The sequence below is a fragment of the Brachycentrus maculatus genome, unplaced genomic scaffold (assembly GCF_059751285.1).
Source record: "Brachycentrus maculatus isolate JH-2025_06_01 unplaced genomic scaffold, ASM5975128v1 h1tg000004l, whole genome shotgun sequence".
NCBI classification, from domain to species: domain Eukaryota; kingdom Metazoa; phylum Arthropoda; class Insecta; order Trichoptera; family Brachycentridae; genus Brachycentrus; species Brachycentrus maculatus.
In genome coordinates, this window is record NW_028280759.1 from 1,618,510 (window position 1) to 1,636,192 (window position 17,683).

General features: G+C 32.3%; 2 protein-coding genes across 9 annotated transcripts; one reads left to right on the forward strand and one right to left on the reverse strand.

Moving 5' to 3' along the window:
• Nucleotides 1–1,536: 1,536 nt before the first annotated feature.
• On the reverse strand, nt 1,537–6,875 carry Ctu2 (Cytosolic thiouridylase subunit 2). Its single transcript, XM_088269943.1, has 5 exons — nt 6,594–6,875; nt 6,203–6,477; nt 4,753–5,135; nt 3,714–4,007; nt 1,537–1,884 (listed from the first exon to the last, which is right to left on the reverse strand). The coding sequence occupies exons 1-5, from the start codon at nt 6,662–6,664 to the stop codon at nt 1,570–1,572; spliced, it is 1,338 nt and encodes a 445-aa protein (XP_088126069.1). The 5' UTR covers nt 6,665–6,875; the 3' UTR covers nt 1,537–1,569.
• A 436-nt stretch (nt 6,876–7,311) lies between these two features.
• Nucleotides 7,312–17,456, forward strand: LOC148313919 (putative elongation factor 1-delta). 8 transcript variants are annotated; one of them, XM_088276132.1, is made up of 8 exons: nt 7,312–7,380; nt 7,654–7,752; nt 8,170–8,493; nt 12,324–12,413; nt 13,750–13,893; nt 14,643–14,838; nt 15,482–15,723; nt 17,010–17,456. In XM_088276132.1, exons 2-8 carry the CDS (start codon nt 7,663–7,665, stop codon nt 17,046–17,048), a joined length of 1,125 nt encoding a protein of 374 aa, XP_088132258.1. In that variant the 5' UTR covers nt 7,312–7,380; nt 7,654–7,662; the 3' UTR covers nt 17,049–17,456. The 8 variants fall into 8 exon arrangements, with proteins under 8 accessions (XP_088132258.1, XP_088132212.1, XP_088132390.1 ...); XM_088276086.1 differs by having other exon boundaries at nt 7,312–7,372; XM_088276264.1 differs by lacking the exon at nt 12,324–12,413.
• Nucleotides 17,457–17,683: the final 227 nt, after the last annotated feature.

Consider the following 17,683-nt stretch of genomic DNA (forward strand, 5'->3'; position numbering starts at 1 on the left):
TCCTTCATGTGTTGACGACCAAGATAACACTGTGTTTATATGATGCAGTGTCCTATGCACCATTGGGGTACGGAAGAGTTTAAAAAAGAAATTACATTTTTGTAAACACGCTAAATATTAAAAAATATAGCTTCAAGGGCATTCATACTAATAAAAATTATTAGTATTAAACCATATCCGCTCCCAAGGTGAAGCAAATGGAGTCCACAAACTCTCCAGGCTTTTCTTTCGGCTGCCAGCTCACGTGCATCCTCCCAAGTCAGATCCGCATCCCGAAGTAATAAAAATAGTGTAGGTATACAGCAAAGCTCATTTTATAATTTACCGATTTAGCTAATTATATAAAAAAGGTTGACATGTAGTGAGACAAGATAAATAATACTGAAATTCTGTGGTGGATCAGGGTCTTAATGATACATTCACTGGGTGTACATTCATCCTACTGGGTCTCGTTTATCGACTTTTAGGTATACTGCTCAAAGGCTACATGGCAGTATGGGATAGTAGGGTAGAAAAGAGTTTGCACATCCAACTAAAAACATTTCCGAAGTTGATGGAATAGTTTCCGGTATGCATTATTGTTTGCAATTAGTCCAAATAATTGCTATTTATTTACTTTCTTTTATAACCAATATCTGATGAAAATTTACTTTCCAAAAATGTGAAATATATGATAAATTGATTAGAAAAGAGTTAACCGGGATATGTTTACTAAATTATTGGGTAATATGTATATCCAAAATTAAACAGGGTTTTTTTTATGAATCAATTTTTAAATCGCATAGATTTTTTGAATCTACTAAGTTATATTTTATTAAAAACAAATAAAAATTATATTGTGACAATTGTTTCGCCTAGTTATGGCATTTTTAAACAAATGCCATATCTAGGCGAAACAATTGTCACAACATTAATTTTTGTGTTTTTAATAAAATACAACTTAGTAGACTCAAAAATCTGTGTTTGATTTAAAAATTAATTCATAAATTAAAATGGAGTTCTACAAATCAATAAATTAAACACGGTTATTGGTTAGAATTCCACTTTTATTTACATATATGATATGCGATGCATTTCGTCTTATTAAGACATTATCAAACACTACATATGTATATGTATCTATAGTGTTTGATAATGTCTTAATAAGACGAAATGCGTCACATATTATCATATATATATGATAATATGTGACGCGTTTGATTCATATATATATAAGACGAAACGCGTCACATATTATCATGTGTTTAATTTTGGATATATTACCCAACAATTCAATATGGAATTCTACCAACTGTCTGGAGTTACAATAAATATGTTTACTAACGACTTTTCAATTGATGAAACATTTAAGCTTGTAGAATAGATCCCATAGTGTTTGTACACTAATACATAATTTGTCACGCTGGTCAGGCACTTAAGCGTACAACTGATTATATTAACCTGTAATTTTCAATGAAGATAGCAATGCATCGATTAATTTCGGTGTTATGCGCAGCACTAGATGCGAGTAAGGGGGGAGATATAAAACCAATTCGAAATTAGTAAAAAAATTGTTTATTATAAAAAATATTACAGTAAAAAATCTTGAATCTGGTTCCTTGTATTCTTCAGAGATTTTTTAACTTCTATGGATGAAATCAATTTGGGGGGCAATAAGGATACATCTTTTACATCTAAAATGATTAGTCTACAGCTATAGCAGAGAAAGTCTTCAATTTCACATCTTGTTACTTCTTGAGATAGGCTACAAGTGCAATCGTCACATTTGGCTGAAACTTCTTTGCCTTTTGGTTGGGAGTTCAGGATAATCGGGTTGGATACCATTCTGGAATATTCTGTTGCCTGAAGAGCGGAGTATCCAATGTTTTGCGTGTCCAATTGAGACTGTAACAAAACAATTTAAATTGAAAAAATTAAGAACAGCAGACTTCTGATTTCCATAAAAGGTTAGAGTAACAAACCTAGTTAGTTTAGACATTAAAAAAATCTCTTAATTAATGGGTTTGTATACCTATATATACATATCGCTGGTTAATGCCAAAGGGCCAAAACGCAAAAAAATCAATTAAACGCTTTATTCCAAAAATGGTATCTAAATTGTCAACATTTTCATATTCGAATAAGACACCCATGATGCTAGTGTTAGAAATGTCCATTTCATTTAGAATTACATACCATTTTTGGAATATGAGTTGATTTTTTTTTGCATTGTGGCCCTTGGGCATTTAACCAGCGATATATTAAAAAAAAATAGTTTGAAACTTGTCTGTAGAACATTTAACTAACGGAGCCATATTAAATGTCTATCGAGTTAGAGAAACGACCTGAGAGCTGAGACGGTAAAAGCAATGCAAAATCATTTGAAGGGTGCTGTAAAAGTGCTGCTAACCTGGATGGAGTAAAATTGGCAGATCTTCAATGCGCTAGAAAGAAACAAACAGCTGGTCGATTGACTTCATGTGAATTTTCTTCATTCTTAAAATTAAACTCAAACCACAAGGATGGTTTTAATACATTAAGTGAATAAACTTTTGTGGGAAAGTTCAGATGAGATTCACTGGATGTGGATCAGTGTCAAAATTTGACTCAACTTTTGAAAGTATAAACTAATGTTTGTGGTAGAATTAGTGTCTTGTTGAGATTACAGTTCTTTGATTGGCACTATAACTTTTGTCACTCCAACATTCTTTTGAATATTTCAATTTATGTTTGGATAGCTATTTATTTATGTTGAAAACTTTTTGCACAATAATAGCAGCCGCATAACAAAGACAATATGTGAAATAAAATGAAATTGACTTTGGATAGTTCTGCATTCAGGTGACAAGTTGCTTGTTCCGCACCTATAAACATTATTTTGACTCATTGATTACAAATGTCTCTGCAAAACTGGAACTACCAAACTAAAAGTAACTAACTAACCATCACGCCGCTTCCCCGCAGGGATAGGCAGAGATAATAGAGCGCCACACCACTCTGTCCTTGCAAACATTCTTCGCCTCTTCCACGTTCATGCATCTCCTCATACATACCCGCCGATTGTTACGACTCCTAACCTGACCACTTTCAAGTATTTGGCGTACCTGATCGTGCCATGTTTTTCTCGGTCTTCCTCTGCTTCTTTTCCCGCTAACATTCGCCTCATAAATTTGTTTTACCGTTCTTTCCTCACTCATTCGTTCTACATGTCCAAACCATCTCAACACACCTTTCTTAATTTTATCGATAATGCTTATCTCAGCTTTGCATTCCTTCCTTATTTCACTATTCGTACATCTATCATACATCGTTTTGTCGCACATTCTTCTGAGAGATCGCATTTCGACTTTCCATTCAACTATCTCCATCTCCATTTCAACTAAAAGTATAATATAATAAAGTTGTGTGAATTTTAAATAATACAATTTTAATATTTAAATAAAAAGTATTGCCTCTAAAAGGAAATCATGGTTAAAATATTTATTACTCACATGCGGGTTTATTAAGACAAAGTAATGTATGACGGCTACACTGACTACATATATGTTTGATAGAGTCTCTAGAAACATTTAAATTCATTCAGCTCATCACGAGCCCTGTTTATTTTTAATGGTTTCTGTAAAGAATACTACTTGCATTTTGTTTTTCGGGTGAGAAGAGAGATTCATAGATTTAATCACAATTTTAATAGGAGAGCCTCTGCAAAGTTTAGATAAATATGACAAATAACTTACCAAGCACAGAGCACACGTATCTTCTTCGGAAGTTTCATCCATAGACATATTTTCTAATTTTTCTCCCGTTCGCAGAACTGTTGAAATAGTAGCTGGGAAATTCTCTTGTAGATCATTGACAAATTTCTTTGTTAAAGACTGTATACAGGCATATGGGTTGTCATCGGTAAATAGTGATATATGGGGTAAATGAGGAATGAAATTAATTTTTATAAAATTGTTTAAATCATCCGACGTGAAGTCTCTCATAGGTCTGAGAATTTTTACTCTGTTATCTCTTGCATCACAAAAACCCTAAAATTAAACAATTATTTAAAGGAGTAAGTTGACTTCAATTAACATTTTTACTTTGTTTTATAAAATTTTAGCATATAACTACTCACCGAGATTTTAGTCTATTGGTTTAACGGTCTAAAATCTCAGTGAGTGGTTATATACTAATTTTAATCAAAATTAAACACTTGAATAATCCACTGAATTGAGTTTTATTTTTATTTACGACTAGTTTCGAAAACGACAATTGTTTTCATCTTCTGGATATATACTAACATTTTTTTGCAAAAAAAAGTAAAAATTACTAACCACAAAGTAAATGCTATAGATTTCAAAAATATTAATATCAATTAACATTCATTACATTATTCTTTGACATGTTTACTTTCAATAAATTAATTAGTCTTAACCTTTTGACTGAGTCAACCGTATTACCACGTCTCACATTTCAATGCTCCTGATGAGTTAAATGAAATTTTCATGCTTATAGTTATGACTTTACTACTCATTTTACTAGGCAAAATAGTGTTTTTGATATTTTCAATATTAGAACATGCAGAGACATCTTTTGGGATAATTTTGAAATACTAAAACATGAGAAGAGACACCCCACCCCTCTTGACTAAATTGTGCATAATAAGATATAATTCTTGCTCAAAGAAATTAATACCTCTTAGTAGCCAAAAGGTTAACAAAGTGCTTCATTATAAAGTTTAATCCTACTATGTTACATACTTATGCCAAGTGAACAAATATAGGAACTCACAACATCAGAAGACAAATGCGATCCACCCCCAATTGAGACACTAGATAGAAGATTGGCTGCAAGCTTTGTTGCAGTATCAGCTACTAAAATAAATGAGCATTTCATTTCCCTGGCGCAGTCTAGTAACATCTTTTGTCTGAACTTTTTCAACAAATCTTGTTTTGCTGTTAAACTGGACACAGATGCAAACAAATCTTTTATTTTCCGATTCATATCGTCTTGGGCGAGTAATTTATCAGCTATATGATTGAAACTTGGTTCAGATTTTAAAACGTCGCTTATCGATGTCATAAAGGAAGGTATTTGTTCATTTTCAGCCAATTGTTGAACATCGTGTATCCTTTTCAACCTTTTTTCTTGTGTTTCAAGAGTAATTATGGAATCTGAAAAATATATTTAACTGTACATCTTATGTTGAAAGAATTTTTACTTTGTAGTATGTAATAAATATTAGTATTTGTGACATTCACTTCGTTTTTATCTCTTAGACCCGTTTAAGTCTAAACACTATTCTCCGTCTCAAAGACTATTCTCCGTCTAATGTAAACGATGGAATTTAAATAATTAGTGTTTAGCTACTCAATACAAATAGATTTTAAAAAAATACAGTAAAATAAAATTGTTTATGTAAAAAGGTAGGTTTCGAAAGAAAAAAAACATAAAAAAACCTATTTTATTGCAGTAGAACTCCTCTTATCCTGACTCGTTGATGACTTTACCACCCATAGCGCCATTTTTCTAAGCAGTTCAAACTTATTTTTCTTACAGGCTACAGTCAATTTTTATGTGTATATAAAATTATTGCACTGCTCGTTTTCAATAATAATAACAGCTTCTTTGCTGTTTATTGGAATGATTTTAACGTAGAGAACAACACATTCAATCATTTTCCTGAAATCCGTAGTTTTCTGTATTTTCTGATAATCTGACCTTGTTTGCGTTTCGACAATACCCCCAATACCAAAGGTGACAGATTAGAGGGTTCTACTGTATTTTTTTTTATTTTATTATTTTGGATTGAAAAATCCAATTTACCTCAGGCTTATTCAGATGTAGAGCATGCTTAACCTGACCATTTATTTTTGACCTTAAAACGAGACATCTACCAATTTTTATATAATAGTATGTATATTCAAGAAAACACATATTTTTCATAATTTTTATGTATTAATAAAAAGAAAAGGAATGTTCATAAAGAAAATAAGAGGAATAAATAGTAAAAAGATGAAAAAAAAATGGGATGGTCCTATTAAAAATGGGGTGTATGGTCACTTTAAGCATGCTCCCAATACTGAACATAAAAGACCTTGCCCTAAGCCTTGTTCTAATATTCTGGGAAATGAAGGTTTTTACTTCTCTCACAACAAACGTATTGAAATGCTGGTTAAGATAATTTATACATAAATATAAATGGACATAAAATACACACGGAAGTAAGGAAATACTTTACCGTCAATAAAAAGAGTGACAGGTTCAAATCGAAGCCTTTTGTGAGTGGATTCACTGAGTCCAACTTTAACTAAGTTTAGCAGTGCACAGGATGCTGCATCTCCCGAGAAACCAATCAAAACTCTGTCACCGTGCCTTATTAATTTAGATTTGCCCAGAGTAGCTCGAAATTTATGGACGACAGTAGCCAAAAAGCATTCATCACAATATGGATCTCTTTTTCTTAATACCACAGTTGCTTTTTTTGAACAGCATTTCTTACATTCCTGGTTACTTCTAAAAAATAAAGTGGTCAAAATTATGATGGTAAAAAGGAAAAAATATCATAATACATATTCTTGATTTTACAAATAACTTAAGTTTAGTAAGAAATGTATTTCATTTGAACCCACATTTCCTGGATTGGCTCCTCAATCTTCATAAAATTAATCTCATCGCGTTCATCGTCCGCAACAGAACACATTATGTCTTTTATTTTACTTCGATATATACCTTTCAAATTCTGATATTAATACAATTCAAAGACTAACTAATTTATAATACAATTCAAAGGTAAATTCCTCATAAGACACGTGCATTTGTGAGCGAATATCAAAGATTATATACTAGTGCGAATATCATGCAAATGTCACGTGACCAAGTCGGTCAAGATAAATGACGTTTATTTGACAGTCGAGAGCAAAGATTATATACTAGTCGAGAGCAAATGGCAAAGACCATAAATTCTAAACATGGGTGAAAAAATTATCGAACTGGAAATGAATATAGTTTTTTTAGTACTAGATATCTAAATACCTATTTTTTACAAATTATTTCAATTTCTTTTTTGTTAGCTGGAAAAAGATAGAATTTTTTGCTTGCTTTATATTATGTTTCAATTTATCCCTATATTCGTACCCAGTGGAAATCATGTTGAGGCCAACCCAAGTTGGTCATGATTGATGACTTGAAATATTAAGTTAACAATAATTATGTTTTCAGTTTTTTTTTTCTGGACGAGAGCAAATTTTTATTACCCTAAATCCTTTATGATACAATCTGCCCCAAATAAATAAATTTTATTAAGATTACAAGGAAAAGCGTTTTTCGGTCTTGCAATACCCGTTCTTTCTTCGAGGGTCGTCAAAATCCCTAGTGGTAGTTTTACTTGTATATCGATTTATTATTTCAGGTAAAAAGGTCTGTTGTTTATGAAAAGTTTACAAAGTTTATTATTTAGCTTTCGTTTATATGTTCATGTTTTTATTATCTCATAGTAAAGTGGAAATGAAAACATTAACGTGACGTGTAATACGTGCGTATGTTGGCCGGTTAGCCAAATCAACCACATGGGCTATTCATCACCTTGCCAATGAGTGCTTAAATTAAATTTTGTTCCTAGTTGGCCGACACAGTGAATGACAAGGTCACAGTATGTCATTTTGACCTAGGTTTAATTTTCTGTTATTCCAGAAACTCGAAATGGCGTCAGGGTTAGTTCACGAGAAGATTTGGCTGGACAAAAGCAGGTACGACGATGCCGAACGTCAACATTACGAAAGCCTCGCCAAGGTAAATTAATTTCGCTTGTTTCTAGATCATATCGAAGAATCTATTTTGAAATTCTTTATCTGTATCTATATTATTTTATTTACTAAAACTGCATGTGATCTGGTGGGCAGGAGAAAGGTTTTAACAAATATTGGTAAATGAATTATAAATAAATTTTCCCTTTACAAGCTGCCTAAAATCGTCAAGGATTGTGCAAAGGAGATTGATTCCAATGTAGCCCCTTCCTCTCCCGAAACTCCCGCTTTAGATCCCAAAAAGACAAAAGTCCCTAAATACGTGCTAGTTGCTCGCGAAACGGATTACGCATCCATCCTGGAACTTTGCGAGTTTAAAGAGAAAACTTCTAAGAAAAGTAAGAAGTCTAGAGAGGCTCATCGCCAGCGCGAACGTGTATCAATGAATTCTATTTGTAACAAGGAGCTTCCCCCATCCCCGTCTCCCGTTCGGGAAGAGCCTACTCCGGTAGCTACTCAAGTCGCGCCGGCTGCAACTCCTGCGCCAGCTCCGGCTCCTGCACCAGCTCCAGCCATCGTGCCGCCTGTCATTCAAGCGGCTGCACCGACAAACTCTTCCTCCGAGGCGCCGGCTCCTACTAAACCAAAGAACAAAGAGAAGCTCAGCAAAGCCGAAAAGAAGAGAGCAAACAAGAAAGAGAGAGAAGAAGCCCTCAAAACAGTTCCCAAGATACAAGAGAAACAACCCGTTGTAGAGGAAGTTATTCCCAAGAGTGACACGAGCCAGGTATTTCACAAAGCAAAAGACAGTGCACACGCTATGTTTTTAATGTTTTTGTTAAAGCTTTTTAATAGCTAGAACTTCACATTTCAGAGTGTCATTTTATGATTGTTTCACATTTAATGTATTTTCTTAACCGTAAATATTTTTTTGTAGGCACTGGCAGCAATATATTTTGTAATTATTTTTATATTCTTATGATAGACAATTAAATTTGCAGGAAGATTGCTCACTTACATTCAGTGTTAACAGGTTAGCTGCATGACTGGGAGCATTCAAAAGTTTAAACCGTTAATTATTTATTGGATTTACGGTAGTGTGGAGTCGGCATGCGAGTACCATTTAATGTTATGCGTATCGTCATTGTGCATTCGTAAGCAATGGATAGTGATGCTGCCAAAAAAAAAGTTTACCTACAATATTTGCTATTTTACCTGCAATTTTGTTCTAATAAAAACATACGACATCTATCTTTGATTCTTTTGTGAAATAAGAAGCCAGCACAACAAAATAGGTATTTTTTTCCTGATATTTTGTTTAAATTCATAACAATTCCTGTAAAATCTCATAAATCATATGATCCATTCCTGTAGTAAAAAAATCTGGTAATATGCGTTGTATACTTTGTTGCAACATTAAAAGCTTCAGAATTTTATATAAGATTAAATCTGTTTCATATAAATCAATGCTTCAGAATTTTATATGAGATTAAATCTGTTTCATATAAATCAATGAAAAAACTATATAAAAAATATATGAAACTAAAAAAAATTTAGAGCTTATTTTTGCAAGCTGTATATCCTTGACTCTACCTGACTGAAAACATTCCCAAAGTTATTCCGGATGCAATGAGCACGGTTTCATGTAGATAAAAATTATTTTTGCTCCAGATACCGCTCTGCATCATAGTAAAATGATCTATGAAACTTGAAGTGCGGATGGTCCACATACGGGTCGCATAATATATCGGCATGACAAAATACCAAGCCTTTTTCCCAAAAAATATGTTAGTCTGGACGGTAACTGTGGTGTAAAACCTGGTTATCCTTTTTTCACTCAATTAACACCGAATCAATGACACTGGATCACGTATTCTAAGCACGTATGGATAAGAATATGTTACTATTTACCTTTTCTCATGGTCATTTTGGTGTGGGATTACAACCGGTAGTATTTATTTATCTCGGTGCTGGGAGAGTTTACACCATAAAGAGAGTTAATCTTTTGGCGAGGGAGTTTTTTTACAATCCGCTATCTGGGACACTAATTATATTTGTTTTTGAATGCTCAATCATGGGGTAGGTATTATAGATAATTTTCTTAAAATTAAAGAAAACATTCAAAGAAAGGTGTAAATACGAGTCATTTAATCAATATTTTAAATTTAAGTTTGAGCAAACTGTTCCGTTCATTCTCTTCAAAAGGTTAAAAATGTAAATGCTTGATAGTCTGAAAGTTCATGGTATTATGTTCATCAAATTCTCATGAAAGAAAGGTGTGTTGAGATGGTTTGGACATGTGCAATGAATGAGTGAGAAAAGAACGGTAAAACAAATTTATCAGGTGAATGTAATTGGAAAAAGGGTCAGAGGAAGACCAAGAAAAACATGGCACGATCAGGTATGTCAAATACTTGAAAGCGGTCAGGTTAAGAATCAAAATAATCGGTGGGTATGTGTGAGGAGATGCATCAACGTGGAAGAGGCGAAGAATGTTTACAAAGACAGAGTGGTGTGGCGTTCTATTCTCTCTGCCTACCCCTGCGGGAAAGCGGCATGATGGTTAGTTAGTTAGTTAGTTATTCTCATGAAAGTTATGTAACGGTGGGTGGAATAAAATGTCCCAGCCGTATTTTTTTTTCTATATACAAATCAAAACCATAGATAAAATGTTAATAAAATATTTGGATCCTGCTAAAATAACTTTAAAATATTTTTGATCAATAGCAAAATAATAATTTATTCCCGATATAAAATATGTTAATAATTTAGTAACCGGTGCAACAAAAACGTAATGGTTAATTATTTAAAATCTTTAAAATTTTAACTGATTTGATAATTTTATTATTTTTTAATTTATTGCTGCAGTTGTAGAGTTGTAATCATTTGTTTGTATTAATTGCAAATGCATGATTTTTTTCCGCTTTTTGTGTGAATTTAAAAATCATATCACTTCATTTTTTCCAGCTGTAGATTACTGTAAATGTTAGTTTCTTACGATTTCTACAACCTTGTCTATATATCAGATATTGATTTTAAAATTATTATTTACGAGTTTTATAACATGCGAATATGCGATGTGATTCTTTAGGTAGTTATAGATATTTTTTTATTTATGATAAATATATGTAACATTTTTATATTAAATTGAATATTTATAAACTAAACTTTAAATTGTGAAGTTTTATTTCTTCGTTCCTAGGGAGAGTCATTTATTTAGTTTTTTACAGAGTAGATGCATGTTTATTTTCATTGTGATGGCATATTTCATCATAGTGAACACCATTATGAGCATGATGAAATAACTCGATCACCATAATTTATAATAATTGCCATCTGTATATGTGCATTTTGAATATAAGTATTAAAAAATCGCCAGCCTTTTTTTTATTTATGTATAAATTATGACCATAAGGAAACTGATTGTTGTTCAGTATTTATTGTTTTGATTTCTATATACTTTTCTTTATGGGGTAGATTGCATAAATTGAGAATAATGTTACACAAAATTTATACGTACGTTTCAGAAAAAAAAGATTTTATATCGCTCACTTCTTTCAAGAACGTCATAAATCAAAAAACTTGATTTTTCAGGAGAACGTTTTTAAAGTTCAAAAATATAATACAATGTATAAAAAATAAATATCAAGCCACTTATTGAACTTTTTACTGTGCAACAGATCTTTTTAAGTAAAACCTGAAGGTTTTTTCTGCATTTGAAAAATATTTAGTATATTTTAAAAAATAATTAAACAATACCTTCTCTTCAAAATACAAAAATGACACTTTCTGCCCTGTAGCGGGTAAATATCAAGTTAAAAATATGCCGCTTTTGCTGGGATATAGTACATTTTCTGGGCATTCCGAAAACATGCACAACTCAAAATTGGCGATTTTTGATTTATGACGTTCTTGAAAGGAGTGAGCGATATATAATATAATACAAAGCTTATAAAATGTCCAATGACACAAAAAGAATGTAAAATCAATCTACTATCCATCAGTGTAATAAAATATATTCACAAGTATGTAACGCTTCCACTCAATTATTGCTAAACATATTATTTCTTGATATATTAGGATGCAACAACCATTTTGCTTGATAATAAAATACTAATTTTCATTAGGCAGGCGGTGTAGCGTAGTTAGGTAGACACTCGACTGCAAAACTGGCGTCGCGGGTTCGATTCCCGCCAATTGCAAAATGTATTCGAGAAAGATTTATTTTCAATTGGTCTGCGTGTTTGTGATGTATTTTTCACATTTACCTTACCTATCCTTACTATCCTACCTGCAGACGAGCATCTTAAATAGATGCTTTGCGGGTTATTAATTTGAAATAAAAAATTGTTACACTCCAATTAAAATTGCAAAAAATCAAATATGTGTCTTTATCAATTGTTAAGGAGTCATCTTAGGTGCAGAAAAAATAAAATAAGAAAGGGTGAATAGTTAACAAAGTAAATTTAAAATATATTACCTGCAGTTTCGTGACTGCATTTAGTAAAAAAATGATACGACGATTTGGATATGTTTGAGATTTTTCGATTTCCAATTTGAGTCGAGTTCAATGAATTGGTAGTCATTATTGTAGCTAAGAAGTGTTGTTTTATATAGGGAGGGTCATCACAGGTCTCTCTGAGCGGTACATCTCTAGCCAGTGAGGTTGCTAAGGCAAGGCAGCACATCAAGAATTCCCTAGAATGTGTAAGTATCCTTCAGTCAAATTTGTCGCAAACAACACTACATCGGTCCAAACGAGTCACTTTGCGCCATTCTTATTTTAATTAGATAAAAAACAGCTACAAAGATAAATAGAAAGCTATGAGTTGTTACAAGTTACAGTTGTGACCGGTGAATTTCTTTGTATCGAGATGAATAAATCTTGGTGTGAGATAAGGGTTTAAGGTACCATCTGGATTGTAAACGAATACTTTCATGGTGATTTGTTCTCCTGGTTTATCATCATCTTAAAACTATCATTTTCATGCATGAACTACAACTAGATATAACACGTTTGAGAAAATGTAACAATTGCGTATGAAAAATAATTTGAATTGGTTTATTTTATTAATTTGATACTCACAGACTTGGTATTTCTTATTTATTGATAGTCATTTGCGAATGGTTCCTCCGCTACGTGTAAATATGACAAAAACAAATGTTTCAATGATTTCATTAATTGGAGGTCCGTTCGGATGTAACTATCAATGTGTGTTTTACGCGTATTTTGTACTGGGTTAAGTTTTCTCGCTAAAAATTCTAACTGCGAAGATTAATATGCAAATAATATAATAATAAATAATATTTCTTGCCAGCAAAAGTGGTTTTTATTTTTAGTAATTTCATAAAATTCTCTTAATTGTTTATTGCAGATAGATATTAAACAAATTTGATTTTGATGACAGCTGTTAATATTCATGGATAATTTTTTCAAAACTTTTAATACTGAAGTTGAAGATTAAAATTTTAGCGAGTTTACCTTGTCCGAAAAAGTATATATTACTATCTACCTATTCCGCTGCTTAACTCTGTTTTATCAGTTATTCACTCATTAATATATTCTATTTTACATCTCGGCTAGTATCTCACCCTCGCCTCCTGTAGCAGCGATACCCGCTACCTGTTGAAACATCAGTGCGTCAACATGTATCATTGACTTTTTTAAAGCATTTCTAATTTCCATTGCTTCATATGTTAGGTATGTTAGATTTTTTTTTTAAACTATATTAATAAATGTCGAAAAATGGTTAAAATAAGTAATTCTATAAAAGCAGCTGTTGTAAAGTCAATGAGAATTTGCCTGATATTTTTTTTTGACATAAATAATCAAATAAATAAAAAAATACACCAATATAACATAGGTGTTTAGAATTTGGGGGTATAAACATAAATAAACAAATAGATAATATAAATAAATAAAACATATATATATATATAGAAATAGAGTATTGAACCACTAATTTAACGTTCTAAGCAAATGTTTTGCATGGCTAATTCTTTATTGTAACAAATAGTAATGAAATCTTTTATATTTGTATAGATGGATACCGTATTAGCGAGCGTTCCCAGTGCGGAAGTAGTCAATAGAATAAACACCCTGGAGACAGCCATTACTGATCTAAGAGCACTGGTGCTGGACATCCAAGCTCAAGTCACTTCTTTGGCTCATCGTCTCCCTTCGCCGGTAATATATTTTCTTTATCTTTCATGTTTTACAATATTTCAAAGCTTGTGATGTTGACAGTTGACTGTGAAAAGTGAATTTTGCTCCTGAATAATTTAGCTGTAATCAATCAAATTTTATGATTGAGGAAGTGTGTCGAAAAAGGGCTTTTTCCACTTTAGCCTAGCTAGCAACATAATTTTTTTTTATTTAATAAGTTGTGCAGGCATTTCTTTGTACAGGGATTGTAAAACTTAAAACAATTATTTTATTAATTGATTCGGCAGTCACTTTGTGGAAAAATCTGTTAATTATTAATTCAAGCTTTACTTAATACAAACTTGAAATTCTAAAACTATAAAAGTAGTACCCGACCCTAATTAGTATACTAATTAGAGTCATATACTAATCACAAGTAATCGCAAACCTAATTCCGGTCTGTTCAATGTTTTTTTGTCTTGTGCCGTATCAAAAGTAAGCAAATAGAACGCTTATAAGCGTCTCCCGCTCTCTATCAATACATAGTATGTAAAAGATACTTTTAAGTGTTTCCCGCAAACAATGTGTTTAGATGTACACACCTGAGTATGTGTTTTGTTAGGTTAACTCTGATGGAAATGTCTGTACTGAATTTGAACCTGCATTTTGTATACAATGTATTGTCGGATAAGCGACAGCTCAGGAAACTTTGAAGCTATGCATTGAGAATGAAGATGAAGACAAAGATGTTTTACGTGTGTTCATATATTTTTTATTTATTTAAAATTCAGGCACCTTTCATCGCTGTGTGCCCCCCGTGTCCCCGGCCTGCCCAGGCAGCCGCGGCCCCCAAGCCAGCTGCCCCCAAGGAGGATTCTGACGACGGTGTTGATCTGTTTGCCTCAGACTCAGATGGTGAGGACGACGCTGCTGCAGCAAAAATCCGCGAAGAAAGACTCTCCAACTATGCTGCTAAAAAATCTAAGAGTAAGCTGTTATCATTAGTTATTTTTAAAATTATTTATCATTATTATTTATTTATTTATATCATCATCGCAATTGACCCAACGTGAGTGGGAGTATGCACATAGGATAAAGTCAAATTGAAAAGTTTTAAAAGTATCCTTACCCTATTACATACTAGCAATATTGCACATGCTCCAGACAATATCATTTTCATTTTTATTGTTTTAGCTTATAATTTTACCAGTTCATTTATTTATAACATTGTGCCCAAATACACACTCAAAATGTTAGGATTTGCGTGTCCAAATACTATAATTTTTGAGTGTGTACTCAAAATGTTGCAAATAAGGTATTTTGTTCACTTTTATTCTATTTTACCCTGGAAAGATACTTGAAGTGCATGACTTATCTTGCCTTTATGAGGTTAATAATAATTTTAGAACTATGCACAATTGTGTGAGAACAAGGGTCAGCGTCTGAAGAAAATCATCAAAATTTTACTGCTCTTGTCAAATGAAGCGAGGTACAGCCCTAATAAAAATACATACCGTATGTATTAGTAATTATGGCAATAATGAAAAAAAATTGTGTGCATAATTTAAGATGATAGTGGGAGGATAGTTGCATGTTTCAGTAAATTGCATTGTTTCCATTTATTTTTTAGAGCCTGCTTTGATTGCCAAATCTAATATCATTCTGGATGTAAAGCCGTGGGATGATGAAACTGACATGAAGAAGATGGAAGAAAAGGTTCGTGAAATCACCACCGATGGTCTCCTGTGGGGGGCTTCCAAGTTAGTGGTCTTGGCTTACGGAATCCAGAAACTTCAAATCTCCTGCGTAGTCGAAGATGACAAAGTTTCTATCGATTGGCTGCAGGAAGAAATCGAAAAGAATGAAGACTATGTAAGTTATTTTATATTTTTTTTGTTTTTTCGTTAGTCATCCTAGTTTTGTTTACTTAACGCTTTGCATCTGGTATAAATCGTGTTAAAATTACTAGTGGATGGTGCAGTTTTATTTATCTGCAGAAAAATATATTGTTGTTGAAAAATAGCCGCAAATTTAGAACTATTAGGAATTTTAAAACAAAAATTTCAGAGATATTTCTTTATAATCCAAAGCATTTATATATAATATTTTTTTGGTCGTTCTCAATCTGTAATCCATATATTCAGGGCCACATGTTATTTTGTTCTGGTTAATAATATCCTTCTACTGGCACCTGTGGGAAAAATTTCAAAGTATTGCTCTGACTGTTTTTTTTTACATTCAAATTATGACATACGGAAAGACTTGTTTTCAAGTCATCTGTGTTTCTTAAAATAAATCTTAAAGACTCGTATATGAGTCATATCGTAATGCGGCGAAGTAGTGCCTGTTATTTATTATTATCTTGTCAGTTTATGAATGTTTTCTGATGTGCAGATTATTTTCTCGTTTAAAATACCTACCAATTAATGTTTGTTAATAAATTAACAAAGATTTAACCGATTTACTATGCATTAAGTAAGTATTAGAATAGGGAGACTTTTAAAAGTGGCATTTACACGAAGCCCATTGCGATGCCAGTCCACCAAGCTGAAAGTTAGAAAGCATTCTAGTTTGATGAATTGGCTTACTAAATTGGTTTGATGGCATTTCATTGTCCCAGAATGCCTAATTACATACATGAGGTCAACATTGGCTTAGATTGGTGGAAATAATACGTAATGCCGCATGAAATGCCATTTCACTCATATGGTAATATAATTCTTTTTTACAATAATTAAAGAAAACACTTGTTTTTTACCACTTGAGTTTTATTATAGACTACATGTTTCAGAAGTTAAACTTCCATCATTCAGGTCTGTATAATAACTAATGTTATTATACAGACCTGAATGATGGAAGTTTAACTTCTGAAACATGTAGTCTATAATAAAACTCAAGTGGTAAAAAACAAGTGTTTTCTTTAATCATTGTCTTACCACAAAGTTAATGCCGAAACAATAAATAAAAAAATTATTTTTATATTAAATACATTTTTATCATTAAATGAACAAGTGTGACAGATTAAACTTTGGATGTTTAAATTGCCATTCTTATCAATTTTTACGTATATTACATAAGAAATACTATTATCATTAGTCGAGCATTCGAACTTATAAAATTTGTGTTATTGAAATATTTGTTTGTTTCTTTTTTCGCAGGTTCAAAGTGTAGACATTGCTGCCTTTAACAAAGTTTAATTCAACGGGTTCCGAAGACTTGAAATATGCGTGTCGACCAGTAACCACCGTATTATGTTCTATGAACATCACTTATCTTAGAATTATTGAGCTATTCTGTTAATCTAACGCAAGTCAGATAAACAGCCGTCTAAATCTTTCATAGATGATTATTTTATTCCAAATTGTGCATGACAGTTTCATCTTTGATATTGTGATGTTTTAAAATTTTATATTTATTTGTATTTTTTAAAGTAAAATTGATAATATATTTTACAATGTTGTAGATTATGAAAGAGATCTCTGACATAATTTTATACGCCAATCTATGGGTGCCTAGTTGAATATCATAATAATAAATAATAATGTTCATTCCTGATGTTATCAGTCCGTAAAACTAATTTCTGTGTCAATAAAAGCAGTCAAAATAATTTTTGTGTTTTATTATACATGACATACTCCCAAATTTTTCCAATCCCAATTTTTTGTGCACCATTACATAAGATAGGTGGTGAGTGTGCATGTGCATATACACGTGCGTGTGTACGCATGCGTGCATGTGTGTGCATGTGTGTGCATGTGTGTGTGTGTGTGTTTGAGTGCGTGCGTTCGTGCTTGCGTGCGTGCATGCGTGTGTGTGTGTGTGTGTGTGTGCG

Excerpts from the sequence above, each read along its gene's own strand:
- LOC148313919 (XM_088276132.1), top strand. The coding sequence starts at position 7,663 with ATGGCGTCAGGGTTAGTTCACGAGAAGATTTGGCTGGACAAAAGCAGG. Across the intron at positions 12,414-13,749 it reads TCAAGAATTCCCTAGAATGT|ATGGATACCGTATTAGCGAG; the intron begins GTAAGTATCCTT and ends ATATTTGTATAG. Across the intron at positions 13,894-14,642 it reads CTCATCGTCTCCCTTCGCCG|GCACCTTTCATCGCTGTGTG; the intron begins GTAATATATTTT and ends TTTAAAATTCAG.
- Ctu2 (XM_088269943.1), bottom strand. The coding sequence starts at position 6,664 with ATGTGTTCTGTTGCGGACGATGAACGCGATGAGATTAATTTTATGAAG. Across the intron at positions 5,136-6,202 it reads TGTCACTCTTTTTATTGACG|ATTCCATAATTACTCTTGAA; the intron begins GTAAAGTATTTC and ends TATATTTTTCAG. Across the intron at positions 1,885-3,713 it reads ATACGTGTGCTCTGTGCTTG|TCTCAATTGGACACGCAAAA; the intron begins GTAAGTTATTTG and ends GTTTTGTTACAG.